This window comes from Xenopus laevis, chromosome 2L (assembly GCF_017654675.1).
Source record: "Xenopus laevis strain J_2021 chromosome 2L, Xenopus_laevis_v10.1, whole genome shotgun sequence".
NCBI classification, from domain to species: Eukaryota; Metazoa; Chordata; class Amphibia; order Anura; family Pipidae; genus Xenopus; species Xenopus laevis.
Genome location: NC_054373.1, coordinates 95,212,760 through 95,231,766, shown reverse-complemented (window position 1 = coordinate 95,231,766; position 19,007 = coordinate 95,212,760). Strand labels below are relative to the sequence as shown.

General features: G+C 36.6%; 1 protein-coding gene across 1 annotated transcript; it reads left to right on the top strand.

The window, feature by feature from the left end:
- Nucleotides 1-132: 132 nt before the first annotated feature.
- On the top strand, nucleotides 133-15,580 carry tubd1.L (tubulin delta 1 L homeolog; the record flags this gene model as incomplete). The annotated part of the gene is given in 9 exon segments (NM_001087678.1): nucleotides 133-269; nucleotides 2,829-3,036; nucleotides 4,251-4,398; nucleotides 5,922-6,138; nucleotides 7,126-7,357; nucleotides 10,696-10,860; nucleotides 13,465-13,599; nucleotides 14,230-14,413; nucleotides 14,931-15,580. Coding segments are annotated over 8 exon segments (1,356 nt in total). The 3' UTR covers nucleotides 15,034-15,580.
- Between the last annotated feature and the right edge of the window lie 3,427 nt (nucleotides 15,581-19,007).

Below are 19,007 nucleotides of genomic sequence, written 5' to 3'. Positions count from 1 at the left end.
TTCAATTATAGTCACTGGGGCTAAGTAACAAAGTTGGTTTGTTCCCTTAATTATTGTGCGGCGACAGGCATGCCAAGTTAAAGTGAGGGGTAATTCAGTATGGGAGATGCGCATGCGCAGTTCCAGTGTTAGGGCGCCCGTTGACGGTAGTGACAGTGTTGTGAAAGCCAGAACAGAGTGCGTGATTCTATGGAAAGAAATTAAAACACGATTTGAAGATGGAGTTTCCCTGACGTGGCTTGTTAATGATTGTAACTGCGGTTCGTCAGGTATTGTGTGTCACAGTTTAACTTTAGTTTGACGTGTGTGTGTATGTACACATTTCCTTTACATCTCATTCAGAATTCATTCATACTTATTATGTAAGCTTATTTTGCCACTCATTTCAGTTGGCTTTATGGAACCATAGCCTTCCCCAAGAATGTTGTCTCTGCATAGACTTACCACTGTTTTGCTAAAGGAGAAATAATCACTGTGGGTGCCAAAATGTTAGGCACCCCCCAGTCATTAGAATCCCTTACCTACCCTGTGCCAGTGCTCCTATAGAAGAAGGAAAGGCACGATTTACTTGGGGTGCCAAGAGTTAGAGGTCTCTGGGGAAGTGCGCAGACACAAAACGCACCAGACCTCAGACGCTGAGTTTGGTTAATCGGATGTTAAAATAAAAGTTTATACCTTTTATCCATAATCCGTGAGTGTGCAATTCTTCCAGGAGTGCGCTGCTACAACGTGTGGTGTGGTGCCAAAAGTTAGGCACCCCCGAGTGATTGCATATACTTACCTCACACTCCGGGCTGGTCTCAGGCCCAGATTTTTGGAGAGGCCACCAAGGCCCAGGCTTAGGGCGGCAGGATTTTAGGGGGGCGGCATGCTGCCCAACCATACCCGCATTTGTAAACACTGAGGATGCGCAGGAGATACAATAGTTTTATGAATTTCCTTTGAGTAGGGTTGCCACCTTTAGTGAAAAAAAATAACCGGCTGGTGGGGGGCGGGTACAAAAATGAGGCAGTCCATGACACAAAAAGGGGCGGGCTACGCAGTGTGATGCAAAAAGGGGCAGAGCAACATCGCGGCGATGTGAAGAACACTACAAAAAGGTAAGTTCTGTGCAAATGGGGGCAGGCCGAGGGCTTTTTTTTAAAGGATATTACAAATTACCGGCAACTGCATTGCCGGTAAATTTGTAATACTGGCCCCAGCCTTGGCAGGTGTTTTACCGGCTAGGCCGGTAAAATACCGGCCGGGTGGCAACCCTACCTGTGAGCCAATTCCCAATGTGAGCTTCAGTCCCAATGAAAATTTGTGTGAATAAAAGGGAGAGGGTGGGGGGACAAATGGCAGCGGGCCTAGGGGTGTCCACTATGAAAATCCGGCTCTGCCGGTGCTCCTATCAGCAGAAAACTGCACCGGCCCGGGGGTTATTCCAGCACGCACTAGAGAGCTTGTGCATTCCTTTCTTTACAGAGCATTTGTTTTTAGATGGGTTCAGTGACCCCCATTGGAAAGATGGGAAAAAAATAAAATTTGAAATTTGTTTAGAATTAGCCATTCTATGATATACTTAAAGTTAACTTATTATTATTTATTATTATTAACATGTATTTATATAGCGCCAACATATTGCATAGCACTGTAAAGTAAATGTGATTATACAACTAAATCACATGAATTACATACATAGAACATATGGAGTAACAAACATCACAATCAATACAGGTACAAAAAGGTGAGGAAGGCCCTATGCATAGGCATACAGTCTAAGGGGAAGGGAGTAATACACAAGGTGTGGGAGTGGGCAAGATCGAATTAAGTGGGTGAGAAATGTGGTATTCTATGTGAGTTCCAGAGGAGGGGTGCATGGAACTACTTGGTAACCTCTAATATCCTCATATTTTGCAACTGGGGGTACTTTATTTATTATAATACACAAGTTTCAGTGAGTCATGTGACTCACCGTTTATAACTGATGAGATCAGAACTCACCGTTTATAAGGATATAATTTACAAGATATTCATGGATTTTGTGTATTATACATGAAATATACTTAAATGTTAACCACCCCTTTAAAGGACAGGGAAAGCAAATTTTAGTAAGAGTTGCCGAAATGTTAGGAACCCCCCTCCCCCTACAGTGAAATAGATGGCTAATTTTTTTCTGAGTAAAAGCACTGGCCTATGGAAAAAATAGCAATTTATTTTACTAGTGAAATGCGCTTTCCTTGTTCTTTGAAGGAGAACTAAACCCTAAAAATGAATATAGCTAAAAATGCCATATTTTATATAATGACCTTATTGCACCAGCATAAAGTTTCAACTTGTCAATAGCAGCAATGATCCAGGACTTCAAACTTGTTATGGGGTTCACTATCTTGGAATTTCAGACACTCACATGCTCAGTGGGCTCTGATCAGCTGTTGAGACGCTAAGCTTAGGGATAGTCCAAATTATCAAGCAGAAAATGAAGTTTGCTTGTAATATAAGCTGATGCTATAGAGCTGATTATTAAATTCTGATGTTAGTTGCACTGGTGTCTGTGCTTCCATGTAGTAATTATCTATATTAATTACTAATCAGCCTTGTGACATTTCTATTCCATGTATACTGTACTCTATATTGTGAGTGGGTTCCTAAATTCAGTAAGTGACAGCAACACAGATAATGTGCAGTGAATCAGCAGAAGGCAATGGGGAGTTACTGGAGAATCTTCGGAGACACAGATCTTTACTTTTTAAGGCCTATTTGCCTAAATGCATAACAGGATTTTGCAAATGTTAATTAAATTGTATTCTGCAATTACAAAATCCTTTTTGTACTTCTTTTTACAGATAACCGAAAATAACGGATCCATGTTTTAGTACAGAATGTCAGTAGTTACGGTGCAGCTTGGCCAGTGTGGCAACCAGGTTGGCTATGAACTGTTTGATGTCCTCTGCAATGACCTTCACAGTAAAACAGGGCATAGTACTAAGAGAGAAAATGATAATTATCAGACTGTTTGCAAAGAACGATTTTTCCTTGAGGAAGAATGTGGAGGTAATTATTTCTCGGCTTTAATTTTGCTTTTGGATGCATCTAACATTCTGAGGTTTATGTCAAATGAGAAATCATTGATGCATTGATCTCTGATTGGCTCCCACTGCACTAAGAAGACAATGAGGCTAGAACAGGGGGTAGGCAACCGCGGCTCCGGAGCCTCACGTGGCTCTTCATCCTGCTTGCTGCTGCTCAGTCTTCGGGCTTTGCCTGCGTGTCATCTCTGTCTTGTCTGTCACTCCTGGGGCGTCTATACAGCCCTCGCAACTGCTGGCGGCTTCTTGAGTGTGCGACCGTGGTAAGCTAACGGTTAGCTTCCCACGGTCGCACACTCAGGCATTCGCCAGCAGGTGAGAGGGCTGTATAGACGTCCCAGGAGTGACAGGCAAGACTGAGCCGCAGCAAAATGATTCATCATGGTCCTTACCGCAGTCACACATTCAAGACAAGAGAGGCAAGATCAGCATGGAGCTTCAGAAACAGAAGTCACATTAAACAGATGAGAACACTAGCATTTAATAGGTCTATTTGGTGCTTAATTTATTTCAAAGTAGGTCTACACATACACACTGCACTTCTGTTTGTTGTATTCTGTTGTTGTAACAGTTAAAATTAAAAAAAGGTTTAAACTTTTAAAGGTTTATAAACTGTGTTATGTTTTGCAGCTCCAGACTATTTTTCTTTAGTGGAAGAGGGGGCAAAATGGCTCTTTTGATAGTAAAGGTTGCTGACCCCTGGGCTAGATTGATACATCTCTTAAGCATCTTATTCAGGGCTGCTTAGCTTACTTCTAAGGATTCTAATAATACACTGGGGTGCCTAACAAATTTCCTAGCAAATTTTTACACACACACCCGGTGTATTAGCCAATCCTTACCATTTAAATGTATTCTATACATTTCCTGTTGCTGGATGAACAAATACGAAGGAATGATTTTTTGTGATCATAATATTTTTGTATGACATCTCTATTTTATGTATGAGATCTTTACCTTTGCTTATTCAATTTGTTTTGCTTATTAAATGCTAGAATAATGCAGAATCACTGTAAAGTAATTTGTTAACATTTGTGCTGCTTCATAAATGTCCTTTTAGAAACATATTTTGCAAATAAGAGGTCACTGACTACAATTGTGTAGCCTGTGTTATGTGTTTTGCTGCTTAATCATAAGGCACTGTTTGTAGCATGCATTAGATGTTTTCTTCTGTTGTAGATTTAGTAGCACGGGCAGTTCTTGTTGATATGGAGCCAAAAGTCGTCTCTCAAACCTTATCAATGGCAGGCCGTTCTGGGAAATGGAAATATGATCTCAGTTCTCAGTTTTCACAGAAACAGGGATGTGGAAACAACTGGGCAAATGGGTATGGTATTTAATGCAATTTCTCACTAATATTATATTTTAATAATATATTATTTATTTGATTGTTCTAGATTTACCCTGGTTCCAGTGCTGGGATTCTGTACTATTTGGCCCTGACCGCATAGCACAAACCTGAATAAAAGTGCCTATCTTTCTCAGAAAGAAGTGTGTTGACTAAATAAAAATACAAAATATTACAAAGGTCTTATTGACTCTCTTAAATAAACTGTGGGGTGGTATACACCTTCAACATGAACTCAATAAGGAATTGTGTGGTAAATTAATGCTGCCTATTGTTTAAAAAACATTCCTTCCTTTCGTTATTTTTTTTCAATGATAGAGCACCAATTTATTATAGTTTGTTAAATTGAGACAATGAGTTCTGTATAAACAACCCCCTCATCCACGATCTGTCTCAGCCTTCAAGATAATGAGAAGCTAATTATACATTTCCTACCACAGTTGCTTGTAAGGACCATAATGCTGGAAAGTGAGAAACTATTCTTGTGAAAGGGAAAAAAAGTTTCAAAGTATAGACAGCACAGGTCTTATTCATTGAACTAATGTTGAAACGACTCCATTAACTTGTTATAATGTTGATACTTGAGTTTTGAACTTTTGAGTCTATTACTATGTGCTCAACATTTGTGAAGTGAACTTCAGATGACAATCCATCATTTTTTCAGCACAGTTGTATTCTGTACCCAGGCCCTGTGTTGAGGTTATTCAAGGCATTAGCCCCAACTATACTAACACAACAGTGTGACAAATACAAATTTGTTATTACATTTTCATAAAAGCAAGCATTACAGGATTTACTTTAAAAAAAAGGCTCTCCATCATTAAAAAAGCTAATAATTTTTCAATGATGAAGAATGCTCCAAAAGCATTTGCACTTTTCTTCAAATTGGAAAATCAAAGGGTATATAATATAGGAATGATTAATGTGCTGAAGCTAGAAAAGGTTATCATGATAAATATAAAAATTTTCCTAAAGGACCAAAAGGGATTCTGTTGGAAAGGCCTTTGAAATTAAAGTGAACTCTTTTAAACATGTATAAACAGGCCAGCATATTTGACAGTGCTGTACAAAAATATATAGCATTAGAATACATGTTATAAAGATTATATTTGCTACAAGCTATACAGGAGGTGGAAAGCCTTGCTTGTTAGCCATTACAGCTAAAAAAAGAAAACCGGAAACAGATGTGTAGCATCTTTAAATCTGTCTCCCCAAAAGTCACTACTAGGGCCAACAGTGACTTGTAGTCTAACTCCAGAAGAAAAATTTAAATATGCAGTCAGGGTCCTGTGCTTGTAGCTTAGTTAGAGCTGGATGAATTATGTTTAAGCCCTCCTCTCCTTCTCATTAAGTATGAGACTTTTATTGAGAAATTACAGTTGAAATACCTGCAGCTTTATGGTCACCCTTTAAACAAAGTTTAATATAGCTATAATGATGCTAAAGAATACATATACTTTTTCAGTTTAATATTTTTTTGTTTGTTTTTTATTTGGGCACAGGTACTGCATGCAGGGCCCAAAGCACAAGGACATTGTTATGGATCTAGTTAGAAAACAGGTGGAAAAGTGTGACCGATTGGGTGGTTTCTTCACTATAACGAGTATGGCTGGAGGAACAGGTTCTGGCATGGGGACATTCCTCACAAGATGTTTGCGTGATGCATATCCTGACTCACTTCTACTCAATCAAGTGATTTGGCCTTATGGAACTGGAGAGGTAAATATTTAATTGGAATTCACGATTTCCTTTATTAGGGTGGGGAAGTAAATTATATTTGCTATGGGAAAGTGGTGTTATATATATATATATATATATATATATATATATATATATATATATATATATATTATATATATATATATATATATATATATATATATATATGTACAGGGCAAAGGTCATCCCTATCAAACAGAATAGAAACGTATTGCCTGACTTAAAGGACGTCAACCCAAAAAAAGAACACCTAATTCTAAGCAACTTTGAAATATACATATATTAAAAAATGTCTATGGTTTTTAAGTTATTTGTATATGTATTGTTATTGAAAGCAGTGTCTGTCTGTCCCTTTCTATTCTCTGCCCTGGTGGCTCGGACTGTTGATACAATATAACAAAAGCCAACAGAATTACTGCTTTCATTAGCAATTAGTGACTCCTTGTTAGAGGACCAATGCAACAGCAAATGGAGAGTTCTTAGGCATTACTGCATAATTGTATGTAACCTAAACACTTATTTTATTCTGTGCCTTGATTTTGCAATACACATAGTTACCTTGCTTCCATAATTATTTATGATGACTATTTTCTTAATGATATTCCTTCCACCAAACTAACATTCAGCACAGGTGGTAACAGATTCAGCCCTGTTGTGAAATAACTTCTTTTACATTTACATATGTACAGAAACAGACCTGAGTCTGCCAGTAAATATTTGTCAAAACACAGAGGAGTTTATAGAAACAGTGAGGGAGCAGCCAATGGCTTCTAAGAAGGTTTACTAAGGACACACGTGTAACCGTTTACCTGCATCAAAAGAATATTTGCAGCACTCAAATCAATGCATCCATTTTTGTTGCACATAACCCTTCAGAAACACACACTGGAATATAATATGTTTACAGGAAGTATAATACAAATGTCTTTTATAGCTACCATGGCTCTACATTTAAGTTTATTTAAAATAAATATTTTTTTTTGGCAGGTAATTGTTCAGAACTACAATTCTATTCTGACGCTGTCACGTCTCTACCAGTCCTCAGATGCCCTGCTAGTCCATGAAAATGATATCATCCATAAAGTTTGTTCTCAGCTGATGAATATAAAGCAGATTTCTTTCAGGGATGTAAATAAAGTTATTGCACATCAGCTGGGCAGTATATTTCAGCCAGTGTATACATCAGAAACAGCCCAGCACTACTGCAGAAATCCACTTGGTATGTCTTAGTAATTTACTATTACAATGTAGCAGTGAGTTTTCATTTACAATTGATAGCACGTTAAAGCTTACTTGAACTTGTGTTCTATATTTGACAAAGCTCTCTTCATCTTTACTAATTATCTTCCTGCCATTCCTCACTGCCTTCTTTCTGCTATAATTTCACATTCTCCTTTTTTATTTACATTTGTGTTACTCTTGCCTCTTTTTGTGTTTATTCCTTCTTCTTCAGTCAATCCTCCTGTTCTTTGAAGTTTTTACAAAAGTATCTCATACTCTGCACACGGTAATAGTTAATCAGAGTTTTTAATTTTTATTTCATTGTTTTAAGATCATCCAATTCATATCTAAACCCATATTTCATAAAGACTGTCTATCAAATACATTGATTCTTAACACTTATTTAATTAACCTTTGATGAATTAATACAAAATGCAATTGATTAAAGGAAGTATAAAGTTCATTGGCATGTGGTCAATTGATTGAAGTTGATATGTAGCAACTTGAAAAAACTCCGTTGTGTCCAAAAAATTGAAAATGTTAAAAAATTAGTACGTAATGACCCAAAAATTGTAACAGTTACGGCAGCTGTTTTAAACATGTGCTACAAACAAGACTGGCTGATAGCAGATGCCGGGTATGTTGTATACGGCAAGAAAGTTTATGCATGGATGAATCATACACATGAGACAATTATCTCATACTTTACCGCATCTTGAATCTTTGTTCGAAAGCCGTACAATCCCCCATCTGACACACTTTGTTTTAGCGATGCTGTCCACATGTAGCGATATTGGGTCAAAAGCCTCACTGCATACACGCCAACGTGCGTTTCACCGGATGCGGCTTTATCAGGGCCTTAGAGGGAACCTGTTTATCCCTTGGTAAAATCTTTATCATGGCTTCCTGTTAAGCAAAGGATAGCATACCAAACCTTTCTGTTAACATACGTTAATTAATTAATTTCTTCACTCCTCTGTTTTTACTAAATTTTTTGTCTCCCTGTGCATTCCTGGCCATCTCCTCCACTCTTCTCAGAGCTATTGTCTTTTACTAATATCCACTCTGACTTCCATTTCTTGTCTTCAAGTACTAGGAAAAATAATTATATAAGTGCCCATTGATTTTGCCTGGTAAGAATCTCCCAAGTAGCATTTCTGTACCCGAGTCCCGGGATGTAGAAGTAATGAGCAATCTAAGTCCATCACAGATGCCATCTTGATTTACAAAGATGTCTGTTTCCCCTGCGTGTTGTTGAATCTGTGCAATCACTATTAGTTCATTGCTGACACTATAGATGCAAGGGATATACTCAAGAGCTGAGATTGTAGGGTCGTAACCCAGGGCTGGTGGGAAAGACTAATCATTGAAAAAAGCCGTAAGTCACACGAAAAGCAGACCAATTTAGTAATGCAAGGACCTATGAGTAGGAATGTAATTTATAAATTAGCTTTCCCTGTTCTTCAAAACTTTGTCTTGCTGCTGTTGCTTACCATTCCATCCCTGAATTCATCCACAGGGAACACTCTCAACCTCATAAAAAAGAGACTTTGATTCCAGTTTTTGGAGTGCAATTACGGCCTCAACTTTAACATTTAATGGCTAATGCCTATAATATATACATACACATACAGTCAAGTGATATCCATAATCCAGTACGAAAAATAAAATTGAATACTGAACTAAATACAATGGCTAATTTTTGCATGTAAAGTGACAGAACTATTTAAAACGTGTAAGCCTTTAGCTGCCCAGAACTTCATATTGATAAGACATATAGGAATTGTATTGTATTAATGTTAAACAAATGATTTGGACACATCTGAGTCTTGGCCAAATTAAGAATCAATGGATGGATTTAGCCCATGCTGCTCCAATCTGTCATCTTCATTTTGCCCTCTCCCTGTATTCTGCTTCATTTAGTTCCATCTGTCTCCCATCACTCTTGTCTCCTACATTTTATCTCAACTTTTTTCTACAGTACCTTCTCTGCAGATTTACTTTTCCTTTGAACTTTTGCTCCCTCTCTTCTTTTGCCAGCTGCTCTACCTAAATCACATAACATGAGCTCTTACTGTTCATCTGCTGTTCATTGAACTAGCCTACCCCATGCTATTCGCTCCATACATTACTTAATTTGTTCGCAGCTTCACCTGCTTTCTTTTCTGCCTACTATCTTCCTTTTCATTTGCCTTATTCCTTCAATTTGTATTTTGCCCTTCACTGCTTTATGCAATATGTTCTCCATTACTTAGAAGAATGTTTTTCTGCTATTCAACTTTATTTTTACTCCATTGTTCCACCCATCTTCTCACTATTCCTTCTAACTTTTTCTCGCAGCTTTTACTTAACTTCTTTACACATCCCTCATTCACACCTGTGGGGTCTTTTTGCTTCATCTTTTTCTTTACTTTGTTATTAATATTTTATTCATCTCTTTCCTTATTTTTTTTTCTATCCAGCTGTTTAATGTTGTCTTTATATTACTATTTACAGTAGAAGCCAGATTTTATGTACCCTGTTTGCAGTCCCATGATCATGCTCTCTGTGTGTTTTTTTCCCCTGGATTTTATGTTTGTTTTGCTTGGTCCCTTAAGAAATGTAAAAGTTTATTTGTGAATTATATATAACTGATTTATGTTTCTACATATTTGTATATAACAAGATGTGTGTGTATAAATTATTATACATTTGACAGCTTTGCAGTTGTGATCTTTGAAAATGAACAACCTACTAAATCCACCCTTTATCATATTTTTCCATTGGGCATATCCATGCATGGAAAAACTGTGTTTTTGTTGCTGAAGCCAAACAAATATAAAATGCCACATTAAAATAAAAGTATGGCACCTGTTATCCTGGGGTTTTCCGGATAATGGATTTTTCCATAATTCAGATCTTCATACCTTAAATCTACTAGAAAATCATGCAAACATTAAATAATCCCAATAGGCTGGTTTTGCTTCCAATAAAGAATAATTATATCTTAATTTGGAACAAGTACAAAAAACTATTTTATTATTATAGAGAAAAAGGAAATCTTTTTTTAAACATTTGGATTATTTGGATAAAATGGAGTCTATGGGAGATATTTCCGTAATTTGGAGCTTTCTGGATAATGGGTTTCTGGATAAAGGATCCCATACCTGTGTGTGTATATGTGTGTGTGTGTGTGTATATATATGTATGTATGTATATATATATATATATATATATATATATATATATATATATATATATATATATATATATATATATATATTAAAAGATATTTAATACATTCTTGAAAAAAACAGGATGAGCTTACTAATACAATATGTTTCCTTTTCTTCCCAGTGGAATTAATGGAGTGTTTGGTTCCACACCCAGAATACAAGATGCTGGGTCTCCGAAACATTCCTCAGATGTCTGAACACTCCTTGGCATACAGTACTTTTAATTGGCATGGGTTACTCAAACATTTGAGGCAAATGCTTATTGCTAATGCTAAAATGGAAGAAGGTGAGGACAGTCATGAAATAGAACTTAAAATAAATACAAATAGCTAGGCAGTTAAAACATAAGCTGCCTTGTTCACTGCCAGAGTTGATTTCTTTTGGATATTCCCATGGTGATTTTGGACAGTTTTATGGAAGAAAAACTCCTTTCACTTATGTTGGGGAAAGGCTTTTTCTGATAGAAAATGTGGTTGCAGCTTCCACAGTAAGAGCTGTTGGTTCCCATGCTAGAACAAATCCTTCTTAGTATATTCAGCTTAGGTCACCTAGATATATACTCCAAATATTGCTAATGGAAATTATCATCTGCTTGCATTCATCTTTCTATGCAAAACTATAAATCCAGACAGACAAAAGTCCCTGAAGTTACTGATACCACACGCATACATACATACATACATAGTTACATACATACATACATACATAGTTACATACATTCATACATACATGCACTAAATAATGACTTTGGGACCAGCACTCCTGTTTCGGTCTTTAGATTTTACACATTGTACAGATTTCCATTGTTTCAGTCTTCATTAGGTTTTTTCACTCTATCCTTAGAATGGAAAAATGTCCTGATAAAGAAACACATTATATAATGCACAGCTAGTCCCAAACTTATTAGTTGGTGAATATTATCATTGGTCATGCAACCTGTCTTTTTCTTATATAAGAGTGCAGGCACTTACAGACTATGCTATAAATAAATATATATCTTTACATGCATACACATAAATAGTAAGTCTATATAATACTGGATAAATCAAACTTTAATAAAGAAAGAAGCTGGTTGGGTCACATGTCTTTATTCCTTTCTCCTCAGTCATTTTAATTCTTAATGGTTACAGTTCTAGTTATAATTTTTTTCTTTCAAAGAAATCTTAAAGGGAAACTATTGAGAGTGAAAATTTAGTAAAAGCTTCACCATACTGATATAAGAAACGTTATAATTATGATCAATTAAAAATTCTGTAATGTTTCTAAAATAAGGGCAGTCGCAAATACTTGATATTTTCTTAGCCTTTTTTTTTGTCTTCAGGGTACAAATCATTTCAAATTATAAAAGGGGAATTATGGCAAACATGAACATTAAAGGAGAAGGAAAGGCAGCAATCACTGGTGGTTGCCAAAAGTAAGACACCCACTTGTGACTCTATTCACTTACCTAATATCTCGGGCCAGTGCTCCTATCAGAAAGAAACTGCCCCGTGTTGAAGAAAATTTCCAGTGAGCACCACGGAGCAATCCTCTTCTGCTTCTTCTTTTCTTTACACGAAGAAGAAGCAGAAGAAGAGGAACGCTCTGTGATGCTAACTGAGACGAAACCCCCAGGCAGGGGCAGTTTTCTGCTAACAGGAGCACAGGCCCTGTAACAGGTAAGTGAGTACAATCATTTTGGGGTACCTAACTTTTGGTACTCCCAAATGATTTTGACTTTCCGTCTCCTTTAAAGCTTTAGACATCTTGTACCTAACGTGTTAAGGCCATTGATATCTGAAGCAAGATAACCATGTTTTAAATACATTTATTATGCATTTAGGTTTTGCCTTTGGGTAAAAGCTGCCGTAGATTGATTTACTTGCACACATTGTAATAAATATATCTTTTGGAAGCAATGGTCACCCATTCAGTGCACACCAAATAATGAACCATTTAGCTACAGTTTGCTTACTTTTCCTGGTAGCCAAAAGTGATGCAGCTTCTCAGAAACATTCTGAAATGTATAAACAAAAGGGCATTTTGTGGAATAGTTATTATAGTGTTGTTGCCTGCAGCTCTTTTGCTGTGCTCCTGAACTGTAACTTTCAGGCTCCTTGCAATGTTGAACCATAAACAAATATGACTTTTCTGTTATCAATGTATCAATGTATCATGTATTGGCACAACTATGCACTATGTTCTAAGTACAGTTAGTGCAAAATGTAGTTCCTTAGTTACTTGTAGAGAATTACACTACATTTATAAAATCATCCACCACAATTTTAGGACTTTGATTTTAAACAATTACAGAAAATCACAACCAAGTAGGAGAAGTTAATGAACCATGTTTGTAATTGGCTGATTTTACACAGACCACTTCCTCCCCTTAGTGACTGATGTGTACAAGAGCTTGTATTCAGGCTCCTTTAAAAATAATGCTCTGTAAAAGATAAACGCCGATTCAGATATTACATATAATATGGCATTCACTATTTAAAATGCATCAGAAAGTTCCTGAAAGGAGGTTTTCTGCTGCTAGTTTATCTCAAATCACTGTTATCTGAAAATCCATTATCCAGAAAACTTCAAAATACAGATATGCTTTTTTGGTTTTAGTAACCATAAGGCACAATGCTACAAATTATGCAGTCCTTATCTGGAAAATCCCAGACCCCAAGCATTCTGGATGATGTATCACTCTGTACTTTGTTATATATATTTTATACCTGACTGAGATTTTATATAAAATGTTATCATGTTACTCAGGAATTCATGTTTTTTATTGTTTAATGTATTTTTGCCCGGATTGCTCACTAGTTACTTTTGTGTGGCATAGTAAACTATAACCACATTTTCTCTCTGGCATGTTACAAGAGCAACTAATATTATCCACACTCTGCTATTTTAGGTATTAATTGGCATGTGCGGCTCCCATCTCAGCCAGCAGCAGAACAGATTTCCCTGAGAAAAGAACTTCAATTTAACACTTCTGTTGCTAACTTGGCTATCCTTCGGGGGAAAGATGTGCAAACCGCCTCTTTAGGTAAGATGAAACACTGGGGTTTTTACAGTTCTTGAATACTTTTTATAAATTCAGGGTCGAACTGGGCCAGCGGGTCACCAGGAAAAAACTCAGTGGACTCAGCTGATCCCCGCTTGCCCTCCACCGTTGCTCCCCCATTTGCCCTCTGCCATTGGTCCCCCACTAGCCTCCCTCCCTGATCGCGGCAAAAAAAAGTTAGTTAAGGTGGGGGGGCTGGGGTTAAGCAGCCCCAGTTGACCTTGCACACCCCAGTCCAATCCTTTATACATTTCTAGATTTTCACTAAAAGGAAAATAAACGTATATTTTAATAATGTCTCGTCTTAATGTTTCTTTTGTTTTGTAAGACCCAGAATAGTCTGATAGGCAGCATGTGCAAGATAGAGGCCAATGGAAAGATGTTATGATGGGTTTAAATAGTTGAAAGCAAAATATGGAGGGGGCATGATAGTGTGTACTTGAAAACTAGGGCACAGATGGAAGTGGGGTTCTACATTTTTAGGGCACTAAATTTCAATGTCAATGAAATTAATTTGAGAGAGAAGTGGTTCAATCAAGAGAGCATTCATCTTCTGCACCTGCTAAGTCTAAACTCTATAATGAACTGACACTGAATTTTACCTCTTTTCAGAAGGCTTTAGAGATTCATCATTATATACATCATGGTTGTCGGCAGATGATGCATTCACCCTTTGGAAAACACCAAGAGCTTTTAACAAATATGAGAAGTCTGCTACTTTGGTTAGCAACAGCCAATTTCTGCTGAAACCCCTGGATAATATCGTTGGCAAAGCATGGAACATGTTTGCATCAAAGTATGTCTTGAATCTAACTCAATGCTAATAATTTGGGAACACACCCCCATAGTTCTAAAGCATCTGCATGTATTAAGTGGTCTGGTCAAAATGTATTTTCTTTAGCTTACTTTAAGAGTAGCTTAGATTGTATTGACGAAGAGTATGATCAACAGTGGCCATCTGGCCAGCAGAAAGAATGGAATATCGTAGAGTCTTCTCATTTTCTATTTCGGCAAATAGAACTTGGAAGTAAAGCTTTGGGCATCACTGTTAAAGGGGTTGTTCACCTTTAAATTAATTTTTAGCATGATGTTTAGAGTGCTATTGTGAGCCAATTTGCATATAATTAAAACGAAAACATAACTTAAAGGTGAACCACCCCTTTAACTCCCAGGCATTTTATAAAACAGCCTCTAATGGTCAGCCTCCTTATAGCAGAGTAGGTAGGAATAAAACTTTGGCATTTAAAGAGATAGATTTGAAAATCGTGCAACAAATTCCAATTGTGAGATTCTCCTTTTCTGTTTTCTTTTAGGGCATATGTCCATCAATACACAAAATTTGGGATTGATGAAGAAGAATTCCTGGAAGCTTTCACAACTCTTGAGCAAATTATTGCAAGTTACACCACTTTATAATTGTGGTCTTCATTCCAGCCTGTTACATTTTTGTGACCTTAAAGACTAATGCTTTATAATTCTTTGTTGTGCACCATTCAATGTAGCTGTATTTAAATTGTCCTAAAATGTAAATAGGTACATTGGCAAAAAAAGGTTCTATTTTTTACAAATGATGTATTTTTAATAAAAATTATTTGCGACGTGTCAGTTTTTCTAGTTCTTTAGTCCACCTCTTGTCACATTACCAGGCAGCAATGTGTAGATTAACTCTGTTATTGTTGTCTGGCATAGGGTATATGACATTCTACAGTGAAAAATGTGCACAAGTGCAGTAACCCATAGCAGCCAGTCACATTTTTGCTTTCATTGTTTAGATGTCTGAACAAATTACTGATTTGTTGCTATGAGTTGCTGCCCAGGATTACTAAACAAGTCTAATGTAAACCATTCCTGTTTTTAAGGGCACAGCATTTGTTGCTTTTTGCCCTCCACCCAAAAACTATTTTTGTATGGTGAAAGAAATGTAATTCTGAGCAATTTTCCAATAAATATTAGCTTACATATTTCAGTGGTTTTAAAATGTTTATGTCTGAATGTTTACATTCTCTGCACACTGGGCTCTGATTCCTGAAGTTATCTGATCAAGTTGGAAGTCGGCAGATAGAATCTTGTTACAGTATATTGTTTTAAAGGAAAACTATACCCCCCCCAAACAATGTAGGTCTCTATAAAAAGATATTGCCTAAAACAACTCGTGTAAAACCCTGCTTCATGTAACTAAACCATTTTCATAATAATATACTTTTTAAATAGTAAGTGCCATTGGGTAATCCTAAATAGAAAATTGCTGTTTTAAAAAATAAGGGCCGCCCCTGGGATCGTAGGATTCACTGTGCACACAAACCATACATGTTAGGTCACATGAGAGACAGAGTTCTGTCTTTTGCTTCAACACTGCTTCCTGTTAGAGTTGTAGTATTTCTGGTCAGGTGATCTCTGAGACAGCACACAGACCATCATGAAATGGTGGTTCAAGGCAAGAGATGTAAAAGGGCAATATATAGTGAATAAAGTACCCCCTCTTGTAAAATATAAGGATATTATAAGTTACCAAGGAGTTTCATGACCATATAAAAACACGAGGCCGAAGGCCGAGTGTTTTTATACAGGTCATGGAACTCCGAGGTAACTTCTAATATCCTCATATTTTACAACCGGGGGTACTTTATTTATTATAATACACAAATTTCAGTGAGTCATGTGACAGAAATGATTTCAGAACTCACCGTTTATAACTGATGACATCAGAACTCACCGTTTATAAGGATATAATTTACAGGATATTCATGGCTTTTGTGTATTATTTATTAATATATATACTAGTTTGGTAAGATTCTTTAATATGATTTAAATACTCTGTTGCTTAAGTGTTCATTTTGGGGGTATAGTTTTCCTTTAAGAGTCAGACCAGAAAGAGATAAACAAATACTGTTCTCACCTGCAATTACATGTTGTAAAATATAACTTTAAAACCAATATCAGTGAATACAGTGAGTGAAGAGGTTCTACATTTTGCTAATTTCTGTCATAGACTCACACCCTCGTTGCTATTCTTAATTTAAGGGGCACAAAACACAGTTTGTTGGAATTTAAGGGGTGGTTCACCTTTAAGGTAACTTTTATCATGTTATAGAACAGCCGATTCTAAGAAACTTTTCAATTGGTTTTCATTATTTTTTTTATATAGTTTTATAGTTATTTGCCTTTTTCTTCTGACTGTGCTGCTTTCAAATGGGCATCGCTGACTCCTAAAAAACAAATGCTCTGTAAGGCTACAAATGTATTGTTATTGTTACTTTTTATTACTGATCCTTCAATTCAAGCCCTCTCCTATTCATATTCCATTCTCTTATTCAAATCTATGCATTGTTGCTAGGGTAATTTGGACCCTAGCACCCAGATAGCTGAAATTGCAAACTGGAGAGCTGTTCAATAAAAAGCTAAATAACTCAAAAAACAAAAATAATAAAAAATGAAAACAAATTTCAAATTGTCAGAATATCACTCTCTACATTATACTAAAAGTAATCTCAAAGGTGAACAACCCCTTTAAGGGGGTTATTTATCAAAGGTCAAGTTTGTGAGGTTTTTTTACAATTCACAATATGAATGTTTGCTTATTTATGAAAAAACCAGAATGTAAAAAAACTGTATTGAGTGCAATGGGGGGGGGGATCTTGAAAAATACTCAAATTGATTGTATCTGCAAAAAAAACCTTGAATTCATCGAGTTTTCAAGCACAAACCACCGAAAAAAACCCTGAAAATCATGAATGCTAAAGACATCTTCAAGTGCTTCTAGGGACCTCTGCCATTGACTTCTACATGACCTCGACAGGTTTTAGCTGTAGTATATTCAGATTTGGTCTTTTTGTGGCTTCAGGGCATAAGAAATCTTGAAAAATTAAAGTTTTTGTTTTTTTTTTAATCCCAAAAAAATTGTTTTTACTGAAACTACCCTCGAAATTTTTTTAATTTTTTCAGAAAAACACAGCTCGACCTTTTATGACATATTATGTCTAATATGCACCATGTGACACAATTAATAAATATGCTGATTTCAAGGGATATTTTCATGGGAAAACATGTTTTTTTCAAAACACATCAGTTAATAGTGCTGCTCCAGCAGAATTCTGCACTGAAATCCATTTTCAGTTTTTTTTTATGTTCAATTTTGAAATCTGACATGGGGCTAGACATATTGTCCGTTTCCCAGCTGCCCCCAGTCATGTGACTTGTGCTCTGATTAGTCACTCTTTATTGCTGCACTGCAAGTTGGAGTGATATCACCCCCTCCCTTTCCCCCCCCCCAGCAGCCAAACAAAAGAACAATGGGAAGGTAACCAGATAACAGCTCCCTAACACAAGATAACAACTGCCTGGTAGATCTAAGAACAACACTCAACAGTAAAAGCCAAGTCCCGCTGAGACTGATTCAGTTACATTAAGAAGGAGAAATAGCCTGCCAGAAAGTAGTTCCATCCTAAAGTGCAGGCACAAGTCACATGACTTGGGGCAGCTGGGAAACTGACAATATGTCTAGCTCCATGTCAAAATTCAATATAAAAAATCTGTTTGCTCTTTTGAGAATTGGATTTCAATGCAGAAGTCTGCTGGAGTAGCGATTATTAACTGATGCATTTTTAAAAAAAACATGTTTTGCCATGACAGTATCCCTTTAAGTATTTGGGATCAAGAGTACCTGTGCCATGGGCAAATGGAGTAAGGTATTTATTATGATGTCACAGCTTCATTGCACTCAGCTTTATATAATTAATATGCTTAGGGGTGCTAGTGGTGGGCCCAACTATTCTTTTACTATTTGAGAATTTTACAGATAAAAAGATAAAACTGGTTTGTCAGGAAGTGTTGTGACATCATTTATGACTGCTGTTGTTACAATCAATTCTTCAAATCAGCTGAACAACAACAGAAAGGGAAGAGGAGCTGTTGCTTCAATTCCTTGGGAGATTCAATTTAAAACCTGACCAATCCCTGAACAGATATCCACTTCATTCTTCCCCTCCTCATGTGCTTCTTTAGAGCCTGATTTATCAACATAAAAATTTTTACTACTTTTCAGGTTTTTTACTCTAAAACTCACAAACTTGAATTATAACTGCAATCAAGAATTTATTATTAAGATGGATTAGTGGTAAAGGTATGCTAATGGAGGTCACCCCAAAAAACTGTTTAAACACTTTTCAGACAAGCTCTGGGATTTACCAAGCCTGCCTCTCCAACGATTAGCAGCACCTCTACCCATACTAATGTTGTACACATCTGGGGTGCTAACTAAATGAGCGACTTACACAACCCCACCGATTTAGGCCCCACTGACCCTTTGGGTTATGTGCTTCTGAGGGGCCGATTTGTGTTGTATAACATTGCATGTAATCTTCTACCCTGATTACCCCCATATTTATTACTGA